The sequence below is a fragment of the Sorex fumeus genome, unplaced genomic scaffold (genome assembly GCF_029834395.1).
Source record: "Sorex fumeus unplaced genomic scaffold, SorFum_2.1 ptg000002l, whole genome shotgun sequence".
Lineage (NCBI taxonomy): Eukaryota > Metazoa > Chordata > Mammalia > Eulipotyphla > Soricidae > Sorex > Sorex fumeus.
The window spans coordinates 60720779-60747500 of record NW_026606059.1 but is presented as its reverse complement, the minus strand read 5'-3'; the positions used below and the strand labels follow the sequence as shown (position 1 = coordinate 60747500).

At 40.7% G+C, this 26722-nt stretch overlaps 1 protein-coding gene across 1 annotated transcript in view; it reads left to right on the top strand.

Annotated features, from left to right (window-relative positions):
* Nucleotides 1–26722, top strand: part of COL14A1 (collagen type XIV alpha 1 chain) — a 253116-nt gene that overhangs the window by 47281 nt on the left and 179113 nt on the right. The window contains exons 6-9 of the mRNA XM_056108162.1: nt 15767–15922; nt 17915–18034; nt 20533–20697; nt 23800–23961. Coding sequence (XP_055964137.1) covers nt 15767–15922; nt 17915–18034; nt 20533–20697; nt 23800–23961 — 603 coding nt within the window. The remainder of the gene's footprint in view (nt 1–15766; nt 15923–17914; nt 18035–20532; nt 20698–23799; nt 23962–26722) is intronic.

Sequence of the window (26722 nt, the reverse complement as noted above, 5' to 3'; positions counted from 1 at the left end):
TAATTCCCAAAATCTTTCTACCAACTGCACTGGACTGTAGATCTGTGATTTCAGTTTGGGATGGGTGGAGATTTCCACTTCTCTGAGGCAGAGACAGAAGACTAATGCACAGGAAAATGAGTAGATTTTGTAGGTTAAATTTAGCTAGAATTAACCTATACAATTAATTAGAAGTAAAAATCAGACCCTCCATGGGTTGGATGAGTATTAAGGAACATAACCAGCTGTATGTGGTACAGAATTTGAGATGTTTATTCAAGTCAGAATAGGTTCTGAGGGTTCACAGACACACTCAAAATCATATTAAAGAGCTAGAGCTGATCGTACAGTGGGTAGGACATTGATTGGCCTTGCATGCAGCCAATCTCCAGCATCCCATAGGTTCCTTGAGCCCCGCCAGGAATGACCCTGATCACAGAGTCAGGATTAAGCCCTGAGCACCACCAGGTGTGCCCCCTCCCCAAAACAAATAATATTTAACTTGATGTCAGGGTAAAAGTAAAGTAAAGTAAAGGCCCTCCCGTTGATCATCGATTTGCTCGAGCGGGCCCAGTAACGTCTCCATTGGAGACTTTGTTGTTACTGTGTCTGGCATATCGAATACTCTCGGTAGCTTGCCGGGCTCTCCGAGAGGGGCGGAGGAATCGAACTCGGGTCGGCCATGTCAGGGTAACCCTAGCCAAGATGGCCCATAAAATTCACCATCATACTATAGAGTCTATTTCTAGGAAATTTTGTTAGGAAAAATATAATAAAGTAAGGGAAGAGGGTAGTGTTGAAGTTAGGAATTCTGTTTTATTTATTACATCACTGTAATTTCTGGTACTGTCAACAATAGGGTTTCATGCATAGGACATCCCACCCCCACACCCTTGACCAGCGTATCCATTTCCCTCCACCATTGCATCAAGACCTTCCTCCCTTTCCCCACTCCACCAGCTTCCCGTCATGGCAAGTTCTGTAGATCACAGATCCTTTTGCCTTGGCTATTTATGAGTCCCTTGTTCTACTCTTTATCCTCCGTACAAGAGAGATCATACTGTGCCTTCTGACTGACTTCACTCAGCTAATACTCTGCAAATCCATCCATACAGCATCAAATTGAATGGCAAATCTCCTCTTAGACTGGCCCAAATAGTTCAAAGTTAGCTCCAATTTTTGTAAATTCCAAATGGATCCGAAACCAGCCCCTGCTCCACATCTGCTCGATAGATAACTGGTCACTTTGTGTCTCTGACAGACAACTAGAGCCTTTCCAGGTTGTGTTGTGGGAGGTTGCTCAGGTGTGATGGTCTGGTGTGCTGGAAAAGGCAGAATGGGGCAAACACAGACAGAACCTGGTGTCCAGTAACCACAGGACCATTCATTGTCTCTTTACATCACTGCTATTTTCTGAAGAATGAGGATCAACCATAAGCACCATCAGCAAATGCTATACTCAATGCCAGATGCTTAGAAGATTTTCTTGTCTTTTTTTAAAAAATTTTTGTTTTGTTTGTTTTTTTATTTTGTTTTGTTTGTTTTTTATTTTGGGTCACACCTGCTGTACTCTGGGCTTACTCCTGTTTATGCACTCAGGGATCACTCCTAGTGGGGCTCAGGGGACTATATAGAGTCACGAATTACGACGAATCACGACCATCCTGTTATTCGTCGATTGCCTCGAGCAGGCCCCAGTAACGTCTCCTTCATCCTAGCCCTGAGATTTTTAAGAAAGTGCTATATTCAAGGCTCTTTAGGAGAATGAGACCCATCATTGTTACTGGTATTTGGCATATTGGGTACGCCACAGGAAGTTTGCCAGACTCTGCCGTGTGGGCAGGCTACATTCGGTAGCCTGCCAGTTTGTCCAAAGTGGGAATGAGATAATAAGATGTCATAAGAAGATGTCGCATGGGCGCAAATGCAGCCGCGCGGTTCCGGGAGCTGGTTTTTATAGTCTCTGAGTCTTGGCCGCTGATGGGATTACATGGCACCAGGGGGCCAGTTGTTGGGTGTGACCCCCGCCTACTGGAATTCGGAGGATCTGGGTGGAGGATGCTCAGCCCTGATCCAAGTAGGCTTGGAGATCTTAGCCCCGGGACCCGCTTGCCTTTGTTCCTCTGCTGGTACCTTCAGGTGTGCGGAGAGTGGTCTCAGCATGGTGGTGGCTGGTCCTGGAGGTCTTCGGCTGCCGGAACCCTGGTCGGGGCGGGGAGGAAAGCTCAACCCGCTCTCCTCCAAGGGGCCCTGGTGAGGACAGCTAGGCCTGGGGGCAGGAGACTATATATCTATATATCTATATATTTATATACATATATATGGTACTAAGACTATATATAGAGAGACTGTATATATATATATATAGGGTACTAAGACTATATACATATATACTATACTATAAGTACTATAAGACTATATATATATGCTATATATATAGTCCTATATATATAAGACTATATATACAGTACTATAGGACTATATATATATATATATATATATATATATATATAGTGTACTAGGGATAAAACCTGAGTCAGCCATGTGCAAGGCAAGCTCCCTACCTGCTGTAGTTTTACTCCAGCCTTATCTTGATTTTTTTAGTGAAACTCTTTTTTTTTTTTTTTTTGGTGAAACTCTTTTAATACATTTTGCAAAACCAGTTTCAAGGCTAAGAATTCCCTAAGCTATTGTCTGAAATGATTTCTGTATGGTTCCTTCAAATTTATCTTGCTGGATAGAGTATTCTTTTTGAGGTGTTCATTCTTTTTTTTAATACTTTTTTATTAATGAATCACTGTGAGGTATAGTAACAGACTTACAAACTTTTGTGCTTGAGTTTCAGTCATACAATGATCGAGTACCCATCCCTGCACCAGTGCCCATTCTCCACCACCAATGATCCCAGTATTCCTCCCACCACCCCCACCCCATCCCCCCACCCTACCCTACCTCTGTGGCAGCCATTCCCTTTTGCTCTCTCCTTTTGTGTGTTGTGGTTTGCAATAGAGGTATTAAGTGACCATCATGTTCGGTCTGTAGTCTACTTTCAGCATGCATCTTCCATCCCAAGTGGGCCCTCCTAGCACCCTTTACTTGGTGGTCCCTTCTCTATCTGAGCTGCCTTTTCCCCAAGCATTATGAGGTCGGCTTCCAAGCCATGGAGCAATCCTCCTGGTACTTATCTCTACTAGTCTTAGGTGTTAGTCTCCGATTCTGTTACTTTATATTCCACAAATTAGTGCAATCTTTCTATGTCTGTCCCTCTCTTTCTGACTCATTTCTCTTAACAGGATACTTCCCATGTAGAACCACTTGTATGCAAATTTCATGACTTCATCTTTTCTAACAGCTGCATAGTATTCCATTGTGTAGATATACCAAAGTTTCTTTAACCAGACATCTGATCTCGGGCACTCGGGTTTTTTTCCAGATTCTGGCTATTGTAAACAGTGCTACAATGAACATACAACTGCAGATGTCATTTCTACTATACTTTTTTTGCATATCTAGAATATATTCCCAGAAGGTATTTCTGGGTCAAATGGGAGCTCAATTTCTAATTTTTTTGAGAATCGTCCATATGGTTTTCCAAAAGATCTGAATTAGTTGGCATTCCCACGAGCAATGAAAGAGAGTCCCTTTCTCCCCACATTTGCGCCAACACCAGTTGCTTTTGTTCTTTTGGATGTGGGCCAATCTCTGTGGCATGATATCTCATTGTTGTTTTGATCTGCATCTCCCTGATGATTAGTGATGAAGAGCATTTATTCATATGCCTTTTGCCCATTTCTATTTCTTCTTTGAGAAAGTTTTTGTTCATTTCATCGCCCATTTTTTGATGGGGGTGGATGTTTTCTTCTTATAGAGTTCAGAGGTGTTCATTTCTTTGAGGATTTTTTTTCCCTCTATCCCTCAATTCTTTTCATGCTCATGTTCTAATTTTATCAAATTAGATTATTATATCAAATAAGATTCCAACTGTGAATCTTAAGGGTATTTTTGTATGTAAGTTCCTTTTTTGATCTTTTTTTCATTATTGTGTGTTTGTCTTTGGCTTTTGTCATTCTGAGTGCAAAACATATCTTGGAATTTTTTCTATTTGAGTCTATTTTCTCAGGGACCCTTTTGGATCTGGGTATTTTTACTACCATCGTTTACTTATAATGCAGATACTTAAGAATTACTATAATATAATATTTTCTAACATAAGGACAAGTTTCCCTTTCTTAGAATAAAGCATTTATACTTTTGGAGGCATGTTTAGAATTTGCCCCTAAATTTTCTTCACTTTTATTAAATTATGTACTTGTAAGATTAGTTTATTTTTGTAAATTTTAAAATGTATTATACAGAATTGATCATAGTATTAAATTTTAATAATGTCTGTGAAAATGAAAAATGCAGTGTTTGAAAAGATTTTTTACTGACTTATTTGATATTTGAAATGACAATAAATAAATAAATAAAAAGAATCATAGCAAGGGAATAGCTAGCCAAATTCATTAGAACTGAAAATTTTGTCTATATAACTGCTACTACAAGGTTGGGTGGTGGTGAGAAGGACTAGGGAAGAAGGATCCTTGCGACACTGTTGGAAGGAAGTGGGCACTCTGGTTATGGGTGTGGTGTTGAAATGATGTATGCACGATAAGTTTCTAGAGAACCTGGTAGGCTACCAAAAGTATGCTGCCCACACGGCAGAGTCTGGCAAACTCCCCGTGGCGTATTCAATATGCCAAAAACCAGTAACAATGATGGGTCTCATTCTCCTGACCCTGAAAGAGGCTCGAATGTGGCACTTTTTAAAATCTCAGGGCTAGGATGAAGGAGATGTTACTGGGGCCTGCTCAAGGAAATCGATGAACAACAGGATGACAGTGACACAGTGTTGATAAGTTTGATTAACAGTATTGCGAATTCCAGTAGCACTGTAACATTGTCCTCCCGTTGTTCATCAATTTGCTCAAGCGGGCCCCAGTAAAGTCTCCATTGTGAGGCTTGTTGTTACTGTTTTTGGCAAGCATCCTACTCCCTGTACTATCTCTTTGATCCTTTATTCTATTTATTTTTATGAAGCATCTATATAAATCTGAACTTATGTTGCCTTTTTCAAAACAGTTTTTTCTCACTGAAAGTTTAAAATGATGGATAGTAGAAACTTTATTGTGGTCTGAGTTATTTAGATCAGTGCTTGGTAGTATACATCAGTGAACAAATGCATGTTTAATAAGACTTCTCATCCAAGAAATTGGTCACATAATATTAAGTTAATAGAGAGGTTTAGGTTTAGGTTAGATTGATAGTTTGTATTTTCAATAGATAATTTTTGCATATTCTCAGTAGTAATAAAACTAATATAAAGAGATGATTAAAGGGATGATTTTTTTTTCGGGCCAGAAACATAGTTCAAAGGGCTTGAACATGCTTTATTCGGAACACATGTTTGCATTGTTCCACGAGCACTACCAGAAGCAAACCTTGAGCTCTTCCACCAAAAAAAAACCAAAACAAACAAACAAACAAAAAAAACAAAAACAAACCCAAAGCCCTCAAAAACTGGATGCTTTTTATGGAGGTTACTTAAATACCATGTGTATACATTTGGGAGGTAAAAATCTTGTAGATGGATATTTGGAGAAGCTTGCAAATGACACACATGGCAGGGGCAATTCCTGTGGGGTGTCCACTTAGATCAGAGGTGTTTTCTACGGAAATTCCTGCTTCCTGCAGTTCTGTACTTAGTTCTGTACTGCAGTTCTTAACTGAAGTCCGTGCAGCTGTGTGACCAAGTGTGACAAAGAGTCCAGATTATGAATTGAAAGCTCATCATTCTTTCAGTTTCCTTCTGGACAATTACACAGTTCATATGAGATTGACTTTTTAGCTCTGAAAAGAATATGGAGTGATGTATCCTGTCTCTGAGATGTGTCAGGAGATAGAATCAGTAGATAAATGGAAAGGACCTGTTTTTGAGATAATAGTGTTTACACCTCTGGTTGTAGAAGGTGAATGATTTAATTCTTATTCTCCCGGGCCTTCTCTTCAAGGTACAGAAAAAAAAAAAAACGGTAATCTCTTCTACTAAGTCTGTCATCACACCATGGAATGATTATTTTTGTAATCACTTTGCAAACCCCTTACAATACTGAGTGCTTTCTTTTGATTGCTCTTATGTGCTTAACTTTTCTTTGTCTTTCTCATGTATTTTCAAAACAGCATTTCAGACAAAAATCTTTGTTAAGCCAAACATGAAATTGAAATATATGCCAAGTGGTTATTTGGTGTGACTCAGTGACTTGGTGACTATAAGTATAATGCCGCAAGTTCAATCCCCACTGCCACTACATGTGCTGAGTATGATCCTGGAAGCTCTGCAGTCTGTGGTCCCCAATGTTGGGAGTGAGGTGTGGGCATGCAGTTAGAGGACTGTGACCCTCAGCCAGCATCTCAACTAAGATATGTGTGAGCATCCCAACCCTGACAAGCACGTGTGAGCACCAAAGCAACCTGGTAAAGCACTACATTGAAAATGTCCCTATGTATCACAACTGATGAGTGGAGTGGGATGCCACCATCACAGCTAAAGGCAGGCCACCTGTGTGTAACCTCCATGCTAATGAGAACCCCATGACTCTCTCTCACTGCCTGTGTTAGGTGGTCTCAGGCCACTTTCCCACCCGGACGGCTGATGGCATAGGCGGACAAAGGAGGAAATGAGGACCAGGCTAGTTGGTGATCAGTTGCCGGTTATTCCATTCTCCTCACGCGTCTATTCCAATCTCAATAAGCTCCTCATTCTAGTCTCTTCCCCTTCCCCTTGCTCCTCTCCCAGAGCTGACTGACTCACCTCCTTGGTCTCTCTCTAGTCTCTCTCCAACTCCCCTGCATTGGAGGTAGCACAATCAACATATCAAAGCCCTTCCTGATCACAATAAGGCTCAAGGGCAAAATGCTATTTAGGGGTTTTCTCCTTTTCTTAGTCCAATAACTTAATTAACATCTTAATTAACATCTTAATTCTACTTTTTTTTTCTTGCTTTTTGGATCATACCCAATGATTCACAGGAGTTATTCCTGGCTCAGGCATTCTGGAATTACTCCTGGAGGTGCTTGGGGCTGGGGGGGGTGGGGGGGACCATATGGGATGTTGGGAATCGATCCTGGGTCGGCTGCATGCAAGGCAAACGCCCTACCTGCTGTACTATTGTTCCACTATTGCTCCAGCCCCAAATTCTATTTCTTAATATTAGTTATTTTTCATGGACACATTAATCACTTAATCACTTAACTTCCCGTTAGTCGTCGATTTGCTCGAGCGGGCGCCAGTAACGTCTCCATTTGTCCCTGTCACGTGCTAGTGTAGCCCAATGGCATCTGTTCGCTCCGGGAACATGAAGGGCCTCAAACCGATCGTTCATGATCTTGACGAAGAAGTCTTACCATCTGGAAGGTGGGCGGCCACGCGGTCTTTTGACATCCCGTGGAATCCAGTCGGTAACAGCTCTAGTCCAGCGGTCGTCTTTAAATCTCATTACGTGACCAGCCCATCTGATTTTCGACACCTTGGCAAATGAGACAGCGTCCCTGATCCTTGATCGTCGAGGGATGTCAGAACTCCGGATTCTTTCTCTCATTTGAGTGAAACGTGATATTCCAAGCATAGCTCTTTCTATTCTTCTTTGGGAGACCTGAATAGTGTTCTCATCTTGTTTGCATAGGGCCCAGGTCTCTGAGGCATATGTTAATGCAGGAAGAACAGTGGAATCAAAGAGATGTGCCTGGAGCCGGAGTTTCTTCGTCCTCTTAGCTATTTATTCGATGTTCTTGAAGGCGTTCCAAGCTGCTCTCTTCCTCCTGCGCAGCTCGGGTGCCAGGTCATTTGTCATGTTGACCTCTTGACCTAGGTACACATAGCTGTTGCATTCGGAGATGGTCGTTCCATTGAGAGCGAATGGGGCGTCAGGAACAAGGCTGTTTCTCATAAACATTGTCTTCGTAAGATTCAGCTGTAGTCCTACCTTTCCACACTCTCACGATCAAAGTCGGCCAGCATTTGTGCCGCTTGGCTGATGTTTGGTGTTATTAAAACAATGTCATCAGCAAAGCGGAGGTGGTATAGTTGCCGACCATCTATCTTCACTCCCATTCCTTCCCATTCCAGTCGTCGCATGATGTTCTCGAGGGTGGCACTGAAGAGTTTCGGTGAAATGGTATCACCCTGCCGCACCCCTCTCTTGACATCAACCATCACTTCTTTGTAGAATGGTGAGATCCTGGTAGTGAATCCGCAATACAGCTCACGGAGGATCCTGATGTATTGGGCTTGAATACCCTGATTGGCTAGGGCTTCAATGACCGCTTCCGTCTCAACAGAATCAAAGGCCTTCTTTAAATCAATGAACGTTAAACAGAGCAGCATCTTGAACTCCCGAGAAACCTCAATGAGCTTGGTTATTGTGTGGATATGGTCGATGGTGCTGAATCCTTTGCGGAACCCTGCTTGCTCGCACGGTTGTCCTTCATCTAGTGTTCTGCCAATCCTATTTAGGATGACTCGAGTGAACAACTTGTAGATGACAGACAATAGGCAGATCGGGCGATAGTTGCCAATAGTCATACCATATTTGATAGGGTTCAAATATGGTAACACCTACAAGGGTGATTAGAGGTCGCCCCAAAAACCTCTATCCCTCTCGGAAAGACTGGCAAGCTACCAAGAGTATTCCGCCTGCACGGAAGCGCCTGGCAAGCTCTCCGCTGTGTATTCGATATGCCAAAACCAGTAACTACAACTGGTCTCATTCACCTGACCCTGAAGGCTTCACCGACATGGCAGCACTGAGAAGGATGAGAAAGGAGAGGCCGACAAAATCTCAAGGCCGACATAGGCTGCCACAATGAAGGAAGACAAAAATGATCGTCTGTACTTTCAATGGACACATTAAGAGATACATTAAGAGAGTAGGGTGGCTCTTCTGGGGGCCTCTCATTATAGATCTCAGACTACGGTGCTTAGGCCAGATCAAACTTTCCTAACCCTAGCAGGATCCTAATCCAGCTGTTACTTTTTTTTTTTTTATATAATTTATTTATTTATTGAATCACTGTGGGAAAAGTTACAGAGCTTTCGGGTTTAGGTCTCAGTCATGTAGATACCAAACACATTTCCCTTTACCAATACTCATTTTTAACCCCGAACCCCAATAGACCCCCACCTCCCACCCCTCCCAATTCTTTGTGAGGCAGATGAGTTCTAGTTAATACTCTATCTACTTTGACTAGATAGATTATTTCGATAGAAGATGCACAATTATTGTTTAGAGTTTACGACCCCCCCCCCCCCCAATCAGACATGCTGAAACAGCGTTGTGAAATGATTTGTTTTCTACAACTTGGTTTAAGAATAAAATGATGTCGCGCGGCCGCAATAGCGGCCGCGCGGTTTTGAATTTCTGCTATTTTACTTATTGACCCTGGAAGAATTTCTATTAAAAGTTAGCTAGTTAAGAGATTGGTTTCTGTGCCCTGGAGTCCCATGAGGTCCCCGCCGCTCCCCCGAGCCCGGCTCAAACCCGCTTTCCACAAGGCTCCCGTGCGGCCGCCATCTTTCTTTCCAGAGAGGAGCGGGCGGGCCGGTCAACGCCCTTCCCCCTCCGGGCAGGCTTGGTGGCGCGGATCAACACAAGTCCATTTGCTTTTCTGCTCCAAGCGGCTGGTTCTCTGTGCTAAGTCCTTATGCCTCCGGGGCCGTGGCCGTGCCGGAGAGCCGCTCGTGGGGGGCAGCTGGCGACCTCGGTGGGGCGTGGGGGACGGCCCACAAAGCCCCCCTTCCCATGAGGTCCCCGCCGCTCCCCCGAGCCCGGCTCAAACCCGCTTTCCACAAGGCTCCCGTGCGGCCACCATCTTTCTTTCCAGAGAGGAGCGGGCAGGCCGGTCGACGCCCTTCCCCCTCCGGGCAGGCTTGGTGGCGCGGATCAACACAAGTCCATTTGCTTTTCTGCTCCAAGCGGCTGGTTCTCTGTGCTAAGTCCTTGTGCCTCCGGGGCCGTGGCCGTGCCGGAGAGCCGCTCGTGGGGGGCAGCTGGCGACCTCGGTGGGGCGTGGGGGACGGCCCACAAAGCCCCCCTTCCCATGAGGTCCCCGCCGCTCCCCCGAGCCCGGCTCAAACCCGCTTTCCACAAGGCTCCCGTGCGGCCGCCATCTTTCTTTCCAGAGAGGAGCGGCCAGCTGTTACTTTTTGAATCATGACATAATTTGTCCATGACCATGCTCTCAACTTATAGTTAAATATTATAGTTCTTTGGTCTGGCTCATTTTGACGCCATGGTAGCTCACAGCTTGCCCTGGGTCCATCCAGTCCCTCGTTGGGATCCTGCTTTTGGGGTGCTAGGAAGTAGGGCAACTAGGTCTTAAGTAGAGAGAACAGATCCCCCCCCCAGTGAACCCCCAGTGAATATTATTCGGAGTCAACTCCTAAATTATAAAAGCATAGCATTAACTGTATTCATGTGTCTATACAAAAAGAACATTGCTCTGAATTAACTATGCGAAGGACTCAAGGGGAAAGAGGAAAGCAATATTTGCAAGTTAACAGAGTCTGATTAGGAGATAAAGGTGATTGACTGGTTGGGGAAGCAGAGCACAAAGAAAGAGGTTACAAATAAGCACAAAAGAATGGGAGCACTGTGATGGAAGTAACCCAATAAACCTAAGCTCTCTGTGGCAAGGCAGAAAGAACAAACCAATGTTATCCTACAACCTGCAGCGAGCACCTCAGCTTCACCACCAGATGGGCAATCCCTAGAGAACACCACCACAAAATATACCAACGCCACCGCCAAGCAGGTGTGTAACTTCACCTCCCCCATATTCACAAAATAACAAAGAAGAGAGCAGTAGGGGACAATATATTATACAATAGATAACATGAAATAGCATTTCTGTGCAACTTTGTTTCAATTTTACTTCCAGTATTGAAGGCAAAAAGGAAGAATTTCCTCAAAAGTCCTTAGTTACCGAGTAATGTCCAAGAATAAAAGCCACTGTCCTTGATCTTTTTAGCATAGTTGCCAATGCCTTTTGGCAGCAAAGTTTGCGTAACAGTCACCTGGGCTCTCGTATCTGCTTTCACCACTTGATTCTTTCATACACTGGAAGGCGCTGTGTTTTATTTATTTATTTATTTATTTATTTATTTATTTGGATGGAAGAGGAGCGGGGCATAATCCAAATATTCTCAAGACTTCCTACCAGCTCTTCACTCAGGGATCACCACTCCCAGTGGTGTGCCAGGCATGATATATGTGGTGTCCAAAAGCCAACTAGAGTCAGCCACATGCAAGGGAAGCACATTACCTCTGTACTATTTCTCCAGCTTCATATTACGGTAGGGGTTGGGTGTCTGGGGAGAGGTTGAATACTCCTGGTGATGTCAGGGGCTTTCCTGGTCCTATGCTCAGGAGAGAACCCTAACAGTGCTGAGACACCATTTGTAGTGCTGCAGACAAGTGTCAGATTCCCTGTACTCTCTTTCCAGCCCTCGGTGTTCTCATTCTGATTGGTCGCTCTCCGTTCTAGGGTACTGAAATGGGTAACCTATTTGCCAGTGGAGGAAATAGTATTTGTCATTGGTTTTAAATAGGGTCTCTTGTTATTAATAAATAATATGATTAATTTTTTAATAAATTTCAATTTTAATGAAGTTTGGAGTAGCACAGTGGGTAGGGCATTTGCCTTGCATACAGCTGACCCGAGTTCGATTCCTCTGTCCCTCTCAGAGAGCCTGGCAAGCTACTGAGAGTATCCCGTCCACATGGCACAGCCTGGAGAGCTTCCCTTGGCATATTTGATATGCCAATAACAGTAACAACAAGTCTCACTATGGAGACTTTACTGGTGCCTGCTCAAGAAAATCAGTGTGCTTGACGTAGCAGCAAGAGTTATGTTTGTGATGGATGGTTATGAACTTGAAAATCACAGCTTTTAAACATCTTCTTACTGCAAATGCTTGAGAATTTATTCACCTCCAACACAGGCAAATTTGTTGACAGTGAATGTGGCAACTGGTGTAGGGGGCTCCTTTCTCTAGTAGAATCTTAGTGGCTTCAGACACACAGCATGTGAGAGTGGGAATGTGCCCTTCAGAGTCCTTGTGACTGAATGTATCTTAGAGCTAATAATCCGAGCAGAGGCAATTTGAAAAACATTGTTTTTCCATGGATCTCAAGTATGTTTCAACTTTTAAGAAATTTTTTTGAAAAATTGAAACACCATGGCATATACAATTAAAAAGTTGTTCATGATAGAGTCTCAGTCATACAATGTTCCAACATGCATCCTTTCATCAGCGTGCATTTCCTGCCACCAATGTCCCCAGTTTCCCTCCCACGTACCCTTCCACCCCCCCCCCCCCCAGCCAGCCGCTATGGCAGACATTTTTCTTCTGATTTTGTCTCTCTTTGTCTCTCTACCCCTGCCTCTTATTTTCCTTTTAGACACTGTTTTGCAAAACTGTTACTGAAAGGGTATCATGCATATTACTTTACTTCCTTCCAGCACTCACTTCTTGTACAGAGTGATCATTTCCAACTATCGTTGTCCTAGTAGACCCTTCTCTGTCCTAACTGCATTTCTGCACTCCTCCTCTCCCTCTGTGGCAAGCTTTCTATCATGCACCAGTCTTCCTGGCCCTTGTTTATGATGTCTTTGGGTATTATGTGTACATTATATACATTATATATACACATAATACCCAAAGACAACATAAACAACATATATATGTAGCACTGGCCTCTTGTTGTTCATCGATTTGCTCATGAGGGCCCAGTAGCGTCTCCACTGTGAGACTGGTTGTTACTGTTTTTGGCATATTGAATACATCACATGAACCTTGTCAGGCTTTGCCATGCGGGCAGGATACTCTTGGTAGCTTGGCAGGCTCTCCAAGATGGGAAGAGGAATCGAACCCAGGTCATCCGCATGCAAGGAAAATGCCCTACCCGCTGTGCTATCTCTATGTATTAATTGTAGCACTGTAGCACTGTCCTCCCCTTGTTCATCAATTTGCTCAAGCAGGCCCAGTAACGTCTCCATTGTGAGACTTGTTGTTATTGTGTTTGGCATATTGAATACGTCACTGGTAGCTTGCCGGGCTTTGCTGTGCGGGTGGAATACTCTTGGTAGCTTGCTGGGCTCTCCAAGATGGGCAGAGGAATTGAACCTGGGTCGGCCGCATGCAGGGCAAATGCCCTACCTGCTGTGCTATCGCTATGTATTAATTGTATACATATGTATATTAATTGCAAAGGAGTGCAATCATTCCTTATTTGTCCCTCTCACTCTGACTGATGTCATTCAGCATGATACCCTCCATGTTCATCCATGTGTATGTATCAATCTTAAAGAAAAATTATACTTTGGAATATAAAACCAATGATACCATGTGCCTTCTACATAGCTATTTAGAAGTTATTTCCAGTAAATATGGTCTTTAGGGACTTGTCTTGCATGTGGCTATCCCTGGCTTGATCATGGCACCATACATGGTCCCCTATTGCTTGTAGGAGTGATTCCTGAGCACAGAGCCAAGAATAATCCTTGAGCAGAGCCAGGTATAGCCCCAGTATTCACTCACCACACACATGCAAGACACACACACACAAAGAGTGGTCTTTGTTTTGCTCACTCAAGTCAATTTGATCAGAAGATATAAAATCTATATAGTTCCAAAATAAGGTAAGACTCAGTGACCGTGAATCATTAATACATTTAATACTTTAATTTGCTAAAGTTTGTCATTAAAAATGTCAAAGAATATAGTTTTTATAGTTCTCTTTTAAATAAGCACAGATAAAATTTTAAAAGGTATTTTTATAATCATTCATTAATTTAAAAAGTGAAATACTATCTCCAGTGTTTTTATAAGGAATGAGAGCTACATTACATTTTGGGACATTAAAAATGTGGGAAATAGATCCCAAAGGCATTATAAGATTATCTTCCCCTCTGCTTATTTTTAAAAATAATAATTTCCATCCCATGACTTCTTGCAGTATTTTTAGAATATTTCAGTATCAAACAGTATGATTGACTTCCAAGTTGGTGGTTTTGTATTTGGTTATTTAAAAATGAAAGTTTGGTGCCCCCCCCCCCGTATAATATAAATGCCTCGAATTAAACTATACTGTTTAACTTCCATTGTTCAATATGTGAGTATTTCACTGGCAAATGCATTTTTTCCCCTCCATCTGGCAAAAGCATCTAAATATTCTACACATATTTGTATATGATGAAAAAACACCATGATTCTCTTAGCACAATGGCCTCATCAGTACAATTTTGATTTATTATATGAATAAATAGAAGATGAAATATTTTTCTCCCCAGGGAAAACATCCAGATTCAGAGTGCTTGTGAACTCTCATGTTTAGGTTTTTTGACAAAAATTATATTTCAAATAATTCTTCATTGTCATACTAAAGCTAGAAAAAAGTAGAAATGTTCTAGCCTACTTTAAGAAAATGAAATAAACACAAGGAAACACACAATATTCAGGGCCCTCCAGTACCAGTATGAGTTTCCACAAAATAGTCTTTTGGAAGTTCAAACTACAGTACAAAGAAATGCTACTAAAGGCGCTAAGAATGCCATAGCCTTTTAAAGAATTCATAAGCACTTATTTAGTATGGGGCTGGAGTGATAGCATAGTCGATAGGGCATTTGCCTTGCACTCAGTCGACTGGTGTTTGAATCCCAGCATCCCATTTGGTCCCCTGAGTAATGCCAGGAGTAATTCCTGAGTGCAGAGCCAGGAGTAACCCCTGAGTATCACTGGGTGTGACCCAAAAAGAAAAAAAAAATATTTAGTATCTTGACTCTATGTGAATACTAATGGCGGTGGCTGCCTACTTCAGTATAGATCTTCCCTAGACCCACCAGCCACTGGACTTGCCTTCAGTGGAAAGCTTAGAGGAACCACTCCAGACACTGGACAATCATCCAGTTTTACAACCCAACAGAGTCCTCCTTAGCTATTTTTGGGGTAGGAGAGATAGGACAAGGCACTTCCCTTGCAGACACCACATCTGATACACTAGCACAGCCAAGGGTCACTCCTGAGCACAGAACCCAGTATAGCCCTTGAGCTTCCAACATGGGCCCCAACTGCAATCTCAACTAAATCAGTTATTTAGAAACAAAATATTACTGTAACAAGTATACAATGTGAAGAAGAATGTGAATTAGGGGACTACTTGGTTTCTTTTCCCAGTTTCTATATCCACAAACCGTTTCTATGTTAGTCAAGGTTTGTGTGTATGGTTCTTGCATTCAATGCGAGGCACTACCTTTTTCTTCATCCAGAAAGACCAGATTTCTCTCTTGTAACCTCTTATCTGGATGAGAGAGGTGCCTCTATCTATCCATCTTCCTATCTCTGTGGACTCTCCCACATGGTGTTGCTGAGAACTTTCCTGGAAAGAATTGACAGATGAAAACCTCAAAGCTGGATGATTTTGCACAGACACCACTGGCTAAAATACACAGATGTTTCCAGGCTGGCATGAATCTGCCAGTCTTTCTCTAACTCTTTCCAGAACACTGGCCCTGCTGCTGTTACCACATTTACTTTTTTTCCTAATGAAAACGCATTCCAGGGAAAGGTTGTAAAACTATGACTGCTTTAATAGAAATTTCATCATATTCTTCACAGTGAGCTCTCTGAAAGATGTTTAAGTAAACACTTTTTCCAGGAGTAACAGATAATTCTCTGGTTTGTACTTTTCAGAAGTGAAATTTTTCTGTGAAACTTCAGCTATTGCTGATATTGTAATCCTGGTGGATGGGTCTTGGAGTATTGGAAGATTCAACTTCAGACTGGTTCGACTTTTCTTGGAAAACCTGGTAACAGCATTCAACGTGGGCTCAGAGAAGACACGGATTGGTATGTCTTCTCCAGGGAATGGGAATCTGCTATCCTCGTGTAGAACCACTGAGAAGCTTCTTAAGAAATTTCAAAATTCTTTGCATAGCAGTTTTCAGAACTATAGTCTCCATTTTTGTGAGATTACCAGATGGGCATAATTGGATCAATAAGTAGTCCAACTCACTTTTTGCTATGATGTTGTTATTGCTGTTGAACACATTAAAATTTTTCTGTATAGAAAACATCTTCTTTCCCTAATAACAATAATTGTTCCATTATTGACAAATATTTAAAGTTCCAATTGGCTTGAGAATTTATCAGGGGTCAGAGAGATATAATAGAAGTGTTATCTTGCATATGGCCTACCTGGATGCTAGCCCTGGCATTACATGGTTTCCTGAACACTGTCAGTGAGCTCTGGAATGCAGCACCACAAGGTATGGCTCAACAAATTCTCCCTCCCCAAATGATTTATCAGATAGAAGTTTACTTTTTACTTAAAGGAAATAGATGAAAAGGGTGAAATGTTAAATTCAAATATTGGATATTAAAAAGAGTATTTTTATTTTCTATAAAATAGAAATATTTTATATTTCTCTTAATAGAAATATAAAATATAAAGTAGAAATAGAATACTTATAGAAAGAATATACATTTTCCCTATAAACAGTTACATAGAAAAGTAAAGCTTAAAGTGTCTAGCTTTTGACTGCTTGTACAACAAAAGCTTATAACACATAGCTTACCGAAAATGCATATCACTACTTTCAACCTTATAGTTAAAAGTCGTGATTCTACAAAAAAACTAAGTTTTCATGGGATCTATACATTTCTAAGGTTTCTAAGTATCAGTTTTGTGAGGGCAGGAGTGATAATTATACGGGTCGGGAATCATCCGTGAGTATGGTCAGTGCACATTTAATTAATGGCACCACTTATGGTACCCAGACCCTTGCCAGGAGTGATGCTTGAGAATAGAGCCAAGAACAAGTCCTGAGAACCTCTGGGTGTGGCCCCCCAAAAACAAAAACTCAAACCCCTATTTTTGGGTGCATGTTTATTTGATTGACAGTGACAGGAAATAAGATCCGGTTGGGAATCATTATGATTGGCTAAGGAACATAAGTGATTATCAACGAAGTCACCCATGAAAAATAGTGATCATGGAGAGAAACTCCCCAAATGCGTCTGATCTCAAACTCTCAAAGGTCACCTGTGACCATCTTCTATCACTGACTTACATGGTGGCATGAACTGCGTGGCACAGGCATTGCAAATTTGGGTGAGAAGTCCTGGCAAACTTGTCAGGATATTCTGCTAAAATCAAGGCATCCAACAGCCCTAGTTTTTATCTGGAGGTTCTGGGAAACAGTTGGTTTCCAAGCAATACATGAGGAATTGTAAGATTATTCTAGCCAAAATTTTTAAGATTATTCTAGCCAAAATTTCTTTAAAAACTGCTAATTTCTGAGTCTTTATACCGAGAGTATTCGATATGCCAGACACAGTAACAACAAAGTCTCCAATGGAGACATTACTGGGCTCGCTCGAGCAAATGTAAACTTTAAATAGCCAATAAGGTAAATTACTCATTTAAGAATAAAAATAAAATCTAGACATATTACCTGTAATCACAAAATTAAAAAAATTAGACACGTGATTGGATGCTCACTTTGCTGGGGGGCAGTGTTGGTATAGAGACAATCTGAAGCAATGCTCAGGAGTTCCCAGGGACCTCTCTGGGTGATGTTTGACTAACCAGGCCAGTGATACAATGTGAGGAACTGAGGATTGGGTGATCTGACCCTGTTGTCCCAGGGGTCACCCAAACCACTGCAGCCATCCTCTAGGCCCCCAGGCCACACCTAGCAGTGCTTGGGGAGTCATATGCATTAGAGAAAATTAGTATATATAGTAATAATCAGGCCCTTTATCACTTTTGTTTCTGGAATCATTCTCTAAATCTTTGCGCCACCTCTCATTTCAGCATTTTTCTTCATTCTTTTATAGGTCTTGCGCAATACAGTGGTGACCCCAGAATTGAATGGCACTTGAATGCCTTTAGCACAAAAGATGAGGTGATTGAAGCTGTCCGAAATTTACCATACAAGGGAGGAAATACACTTACAGGTAAGTTTTTTTTCACTTCATGTTTCTAGCATGATATCTCACTGACTTCATTTGGCTGTTTGGTTAGATTTAACATGCTACATTGACTGAACTGGTAGATGAAGTGTTTTGATGGTTCTATCCTCAAACTTGTAAACACAGTGAAAAAGGAATCCTCATTCGCTGGTGGTGATGTCTCAAAAAAAAAAATAATAATAATGGGAACTTCCATATGACCCAAGGTTCCTCTCTTTGGCATTTATCTTTTATTTATTTATTTATTTATTTATTTATTGCTTTTTGGCCAGTGATGCACAAGGGTTACTCCTAGCTCAGTACTCAGGAATTACTCCTGGCAGTGCTTGGGGGACCACATGGGATGCTGGGAATCAAACCTGGGTCAGCTGCCTACAAGGCAAATGGCCTACAATGGCAAATGGCTATTGCTCCAGCTCCCTTGGCATTTACCTTGAGAACACAAAAACATTAATTAAAAAGATATTTTCCAAGTTTTGCTCATGAAGTGCTATTTACAATAGCCAAGCTATAGAAACCATTTAAGTGCCCAACAACAGATGAATAGATAAAGAAATTGTGGTATATGTACACAATAGAATACTATGCAGCTATAAGAAGTGATGGAATTTTGCAGTTGGCTGCTGTTTGGATGGAAAGAGAGAGAGTATCATGCTGAGTGAGGGAGGTCCAATGGAAAATGACAAATGCTAAGTGATCTCAGTTTTAAGTGGAATGTAAAGAAACATAATAAGGGAGTAAACAGGGGCTGGAGTAATGGCACAGCGGGTGGGGCATTTGCCTTGCACAAAACCGACCCAAGTTCAATTCCCAGCATCCCATATGGTGCCCTGAGCACCGCCAGGGCTAATTCCTGAGTGTAGAACCAGGAGTGGCCCCTGTGCATTGCTGGGTGTGACCCAAAAAGTAAAGTAATAATAATAATAATAATAATAATAATAATAATGGAGTAAACTGACTAATGAAAAGAGTTTCTGAGATTCTGCCAATGAAACTGAATCTCTGGGATGGAGTTGGGGGGAGGAGAGAGTTGAGAAGAGACCTAGGACCCGTGCTGGAAGTATATTGGCACTTTTGGTTTGTTTGTTTTGTGACTGCAACCAGTTGTGCTCAGGGGTTACTCCTGGCTCTACAATCAGGACTCACTCCTGGCAAACTGGACCAAATGGGATGCTGAGGATTGAACCCCCCGAGTCTGCTGCATGAAAGGCAAGCGCCTTCCCTACTGTACTATATCTCCAGCCCTTCTATCTTGGCACTGTGGTGGTGGGTGTGGCCCAAATGCATAATATGACGAATACACTGATATTCACACTATCATAAATCACAGTTCAAAAAGAAAAAAGAGTTACAATGGACCTCTATGTCTCTGCCTCTCTGTCTGTCTGTCTATCTCTCTTTGTGTCTCTCTCTGAGTCTCTCTGTGTCTCTTTATCTCTCTCTCTCTCTTTCTCGCCTATATAACGTAATGTCATTTCCTGGAGGAGCATTATATTGGATTTGAAGACAAGATAGTGATTCCTGAGATTGACAGCAATCAAGCAATCAAGCTCTCCATGACCATGTTAACCTTTGTACTTAATTTTCCCTTCTCTCCTTTCACCTCTTTTCTCATCCAGCTACTTTTCTATTTAAGCGAGAACAAATTCTGGTCTTTTTTTTCAAGGAAGGTCTTTCTTTTGACCACGTTCTGGAATCACTCAGTATCATGAAAATATTAGAGAATCTTTAGCTCGCTAAATGTTTAGACAAATGGGAAATGTAAGACTGTTTAGATGACAATTACACATGGCCTAGGGCATAAGGCATCATGACAAAATTGAATCCTAGCACATGCTCACTGTTTCCTTCCACAAGCATGATCTATACATGCTCCAATGAAGGAGTATAGACCCTTTGATTGACTTTAAAGTAAAATACTGAAGTCACGAACATTACTTTGCCATTTAAATCATAACCTAATGAGTGTATAGCTAATAATAAAATTAAATTCAAATACTAAAATAATACTTCAAAAATTATTTTTCTTTCCTGAAAGAAAAAGGATATTTGAAAAGTATCTGGGAGTCAGTTGTCATTTTGGATCTGCCCCACTGTCTCTAAAGAAGTTAAAAATTAACTTTGCAAAATTGAAAGCACAGTAATAGTATTGGGATTATCATTTCGGTGAGGGTATTCTAACTTCATTCTACATTATACAGGTTAGACTTCCTTTGGAGACATGGTTCATTATTCTTTATAAAATTCTGGTTTCTGAAATGAAGAGTCAGTTATTCAGTTATTGCTTTTACTTCTGTTCTGGTCAATTGGGGTTTCTCATGGGATCTTTCAAGGAAAAAGCTCATCATAAAAGTGTAAGTTCACATTAATAAAAACCCTTTTAGGAAAATAAGTTACTCATTCTTAGTTACAGAGTTTACAGTTGAGAGGGTTTTTATTAGCAATGGATTATTTATATAATTTTTTTTCCTTTTTCTTTCCAGGTCTTGCTTTGAACTACATTTTTGAAAATAGCTTTAAGCCAGAAGCAGGGGCAAGAATGGGAGTATCCAAAATTGGCATTTTAATCACAGATGGAAAGTCCCAAGATGATATTATTCCTCCATCCAGAAACCTCCGTGAGTCTGGTGTAGAACTATTTGCCATAGGTAAGTGTTATTCATGGTTCTATTTCAACAAAGGCAAAAACCACTTAAACCAATTTGTAATGAAAAGTACACTTTTTGGCAAGTCAGGATTTTATTTCTAATTCTAGTACACAGTCATGTGACCTTCACTCAACTCTAAAACATTTGAAATAGAACAGTATTGTCTCAACTGAAAATAAAGTAACTATCAAGTTTCAGAAAATTTAAGTGTAAGTGATGGTAAGTATCATGTTCCTATTGTATGAGATACCATATAAAACGTATCAGTAGCTTGCTCAATTCAGGTAGTTGTTTTAATTAGAAGTAGGCACTTCTAATTAGTATTTTCTCCTTAATATCATTTCCTCACTGATAATCTAAAAATGAATCTCACTGGTAGAATAGGGAGAAATTAATTTACCATTTTTTCTTATAGTATAGGGAGAAATAATCTTATTAAGGAATTAAGATCCTATGCTACTTAATGAAAGCATAAAGCTCAGACAGTATTATTTCTTTGAAGCCAGTCCTTTGTAAGGTATAATTCTTGCTCAAAAAGCTGTACATAGACACATATTCAGAAACATTGCAAAATATTTAGATGATGCAACTTTGCTTTCAATGAAAATGTTTACATTTTCTTTGGCAGTGGGAAATTCTTCTGTTTAGTAGAGACTGACATTTTCTTGGCAGAAAGAAAATCTGATTTCCAAGTAACACTGAAATACAAGTGAAAATGCTACAGCAAAGTAACACTGAAATACAAATAAAATGCCACAGTAAATTCCTAATAGTGCTTTGAAGACATTTAATATTCACTCTTATGAATGGTCTGTTTCACTGTGTTTTACATATTTAATTGCTCTTTGTTTAATGTAGGACAATTAAAATTAATTCACCTTCTTGCATTTGTTCCAAATATGATATAATGTTTTGCCAAACTATGAGGTATGTTTTTATTTCTGAGTATAACATCTATTCTGGATATGAATACCATTCATGATACTACAAACAGATGCTTAGCCTGTGAAAGACCTAGAATCTATAATTTAGAAATATCCTCTAATGTTCAGACTACTGGTAAACCCAGTTATCTATCTCCTCAATGTATATTTTTCACATTTCTCTCATTTAGAAACAGGTCATAAAAATTTCTCTGTTTATATGTATTTTTATTTCATCAGAATACATTTCTGATTAGTTCTTTATTTAGACACTATTTCCTACTAATGCCTGTCAGTGCCCATCAGGGAAAAGCTACAGAAGTCAGAAAATGGTTATAGTAGCTGTTTTCTCCTTTCCCTTCCTTTTTCTTACTCCTTTAGTGACTCTAGACTCTTTCTAAAGGGCAAGGCTATCTTCTGCATCTTTCTATTCTCAGAATCAACCCAGTGCTTTATAGTAAGTGTCAGAGTGGCAATATTTTCAGTGCTAAAATATAAAGAAAACAATGAAAAATAATCAAAATTATTCAAGTAGGAGAAATAAGTTTTACTATGATAAAAGCAATTTGAAATAATTTTAATAAAGGCTTTCTATTCCATTCAAAGAAGAAATCGAAAGGAAATTTAGGGGGGAAATGAAGGCTGTATTTTATATTATATTTCAGTCTTGGTTTCACTGATTATATCCTTATTATTTTGTGTGTGTATGTGTCTATGTGTGGTGTTTTTATTTTGGTGGTGTATGGGACCAAGACATACTAATTTGAAAGAACCAATTGTGTATCTCTCTTCCAAGTTTACTTTCTATGAGTTTGTATTAGCAGTTTGAAATCAACTGAGATGCGGGTATTTATACCAGAAGAATCAGTGAACATTGCAAACATTACAACATTCAGTGCAGGAATCTGACTGTTAAACATTTACCAGCACATCCTTAGACGTGATAATGGACAATAAACTAATAACAAATCATATGACAACGTTACTTTGTTAATTCAAATTTAATTGTTAACATTCCAACACTGTAACTATACATCTTTTGAAGTTATCAATAAATGAATTATCCCTCTCCCCCCCAAAAAAAAAGCTCAAGAAAATTCTCTAACCTATTCCTAGACTTTTTACTTAAATTTTGGTTTAAACAGTGCTTCATTCAAGGAGGATTTGCCTATTTGCTTTGTGCCTGGCATTGTGGTAGGTGCGGGGGTACAAAGATGATGCAGGCAAAATCTTCATGTGACATATTCCTTTCACATCATGGTGGCAGTTTCTTCTCTTTTCCATGCTGTTTTTAGAAGTCAAACTCTTGTCTGAGAAGATGATGGAGATGCATGGGGTAAATGGGAAGAGTGGAAGTGAGGGAGAGAGACACAGAGAAAAAGAGAGATAGATATTCTTTTTTTTTTTTGGAGGAGAGGGAATTGGTTTTTAGGACCCAGCAGTGGTGCTCAGGGTCTATTCCTGGGTCCGTGCTCAGGAGTAACTCCTGCTGGAGGTGTTGGTGCATGTGTGGTGCCAGGAATAGAACTGAGGTTGGTTGCATGCAAGGCAAAGGACTTACTCTGCACTATCTCTTCAGCCTATAAACTTGTTTGTTTCAATAGAATGTCATGGAACAAATTATTGACATTAGGTTTGTTGCTTCATCATGGGTTCATGTTATTTTATTATTGTGGATACAGATCCAGCTGTGCATTTTGGAGCTATTTAGATATCCTTTGGGAAAGAAATGTCAGAGAGATAGAATTATTTTTTATTTTACTACCCTTTTGTCTAACAAATAAAATTCTTGTAGAAGTCTTAAAACTAATGGATGATTAATTTTATATGTTTACTCTCGGGTTTTACTACTAATGAATGGGTACGTTTTAAACAAAACTTTAGGCGAACTTATCCTGATGTTGTCCTGACAATTACCTGGAAGTCAGTAGTATTTCTTATTTTATAACCTTCTAAAGCGGATAGTTGTGATGTGTAATGCAGGGTGTGACCCTATTAAACAGATAAACTTTGAACAAACAGATGTGATCGTTTACGAGAGATTCTGAAAGTGACTTTGAAAAAACACCGCCAAAGGTTTGCCAAGGTTTCTTTAAGTGATACTCAAGTTAGGCTCGTGATTGTCTTTTGACAAAGTGCCCTGACTGTCAGCCCTGATGCCTGTTGTCCTTCACGCTAGGAGTTAAAAACGCAGATGAGAGCGAGCTGCAGGAGATCGCCTCAGAGCCAGACAGCACCCACGTGTACAACGTGGCTGAGTTCGACCTCATGCACACAGTGGTGGAGAGCCTGACCCGGACTGTGTGCTCCAGGGTGGAAGAACAGGACAAGGAGATCAAAGGTAAGGGTGTGGCCCAGAGTGGTTGTTTGTGTTCTAGGATGTTACCCCTACAAAAACCTCAGGGTGGTATGAAAATTCTCCTTTTTCCTGACTTTCTCAGTAGAATCCTTTACTCTATAATGTGAGCCATTGAACTATACAAGGTAAAAAGTGAGTTGGCAGCCTTTGTTGGAAGAAGGTTCCATACGGTAATCATTAAACACTTTCTTTTTTAAAATTAAACTTCAGGTTTTGAGATAACTGGATTACCTGAAAATGGTAAGAAACATTTTAGAGGGAGATTGTGTTTGCTTTATCTGTTGATTTTAATGATCATGAAATGTCATTAAAATATCTTTCTGTTTTTTATTTATTGGGCTTTTGCGGAGTAAAACACTGTTGGTAATGATTTCCCATGTACATTATTCCATCACACCACCCATCACCAGTGTACCCACCACCCATCACCAGTGTACCTCCTTAATGTCCTTAATGACCCCAACAACCCTCCCTTTCAGCCAGTTTCCCACAACCAATTATGTAGATCTGTTTTCCAATAGTGTTGCTTTTATTTATTTTTATATATTTATCATTATTTGTTACTAAGGCATGATTTGTAAAGTAATAATTCCGTTTCAGGCACACAATGTTCCAACACCAATGCCATCAACAAAGCCATAGAAAGTAATTTTAATCCTCAATCACTTGAAAAAATACTTATTGAATATGATTCAAAGCATTATGTTCAGTACTTTGAAATTTTTTCTTCTTACAATGATTTTTGTAAATTATTAGGATTATTTTTCAGATGAAATTTCATTCATTTCATTTCATCATCCTGTTATTCGTCGATTGCCTCGAGCAGGCCCCAGTAACGTCTCTTTCATCCTAGCCCTGAGATTATATTCAAGGCTATTTAGGAGAATGAGACCCATCATTGTTACTGGTATTTGGCATATTTGGTACGCCACGGGGAGTTTGCCAGACTCTGCCCTGTGGGCAGGCTACATTCGATAGCCTGCAAGTTTGTCCAAAGTAGGAATGAGACAATAAGATGTCATAAAAAAAAGTTCTGTTAAGATGTCGCGCGGCCGCGAATGCGGCCGTGCGGTTCCGGAATCTGGATTTTATAGTCTCTGAGTCTTGGCCGCTGATGGGATTACACGGCGCCAGGGGGCCAGGTGGTGGGTGTGACCCCCGCCTACTGGAATTTGGAGGATCTGGGTGGAAGATGCTCAACTCCAATTCGAGTAGGCTGGGAGGTCTAGGTCCCGGAACCCGCATGGCTTTGTCCATCTGCCAGTACCTTCATGTGTGCAGAGAGGGGTCTCAGCATGGTGGTGGCTGGTCCTGGAGGTCTTCGGCTGCCGTAGCCCTGGTCGGGGCGGGGAGGAAAGCTCAACCCGCTCCCCTCCAAGGGACTCCGGGAAGGAACACCCAGGCGCGGGGGCAGAGACTGCACTGTTCTCGTCCGGAATCTGGATTTTATAGTCTCTGAGTCTTGGCCGCTGATGGGATTACATGGCGCCAGGGGGCCAGGTGGTGGGTGTGACCCCCGCCTACTGGAATTTGGAGGATCTGGGTGGAAGATGCTCGACTCCAATTCGAGTAGGCTGGGAGGTCTCGGCCCCAGAACCCGCGTGGCTTTGTCCCTCTGCCAGTACCTTCATGATGAAATAAGTAAAATTATAAACATCAAAAACTAAATCAGATTCATAAATGTAGTATAGAGGTTAAGATGCACATAACTGACCCCAACTTAGTCCCCCATATAGCATATGGTCCCTAGATCATCACCAGGAATGATTCATTTGCACCACATCTGGAGCTAACCCTAAGGACTGTCAGGTATGACCCAGACTATAACACTATCTATGGCCCCTGAAAAATATGTTTCTGGTATCACGCAATTAATTTATTTAGAAGTATTCAATAAAATGTTTCTTCCTCTGAAATCATGTTTGCTTTATTATCACCACAAATAGAATTCTTCGCATGCCTCCAAATATTATTGAATGTGGTTTTAATTTTCATTTTTTAAGATGCAACTAGGACTTTTAATTTTATGATAATATATGGATTGAGAAAGCCCAGTCAGTCAACTTTTGGGCTAATTCTAAAACATTTTTTTTTAATTTTATTGAATCCTCATGAGGTAGTTACAAGCTTTCATGTTTGGGTTACAATCACACAATGATCAAGTACCCATCCCTCCACCGCATGGTCTTCATTTCTGATTTCTAATTCTGTCAGGTCTCTTCCATAGGTTAAGTGAAATATGAACTTTTAATTGGCATGAGGGGCAAACCAAATCCAGTTGTATTGCTTTTAGAACTTTGTGGTTACCTTGCTTTATATCTTTAATCCCAAACATGAGAGATCATTCTGTATGTATCCCTTTCCTCCTGATTGACTTCACTCTGCATCATATCCTCTAGTCAACACATGTTACTGCAAATTACATTACTTTGTTCTTTCTTCTGGCTGCAGAGGATAACGTATTTTAAACCACAGTACAAATCCCAGCAATATGGTCGAGGTACATACAGAATCTTCCCATCTTTACAAGGATTCTTCCTAATATTTCTTTAGAGCCACATTGGCTTATATTCCTCTATTTAATTCCTCCAAGGAACATAGCTGAAGTATTTGATGTTCCCACCAGTCAAGTTCAAGTGATCTGTTTTTAGATATTGTCAACATTTGTGGTGGTGACTATTTTTTCATTTCAGTCATTTTGATAGACTTGTAGTGATCTTGCCTTGTAGTTTTGGAATTTCCC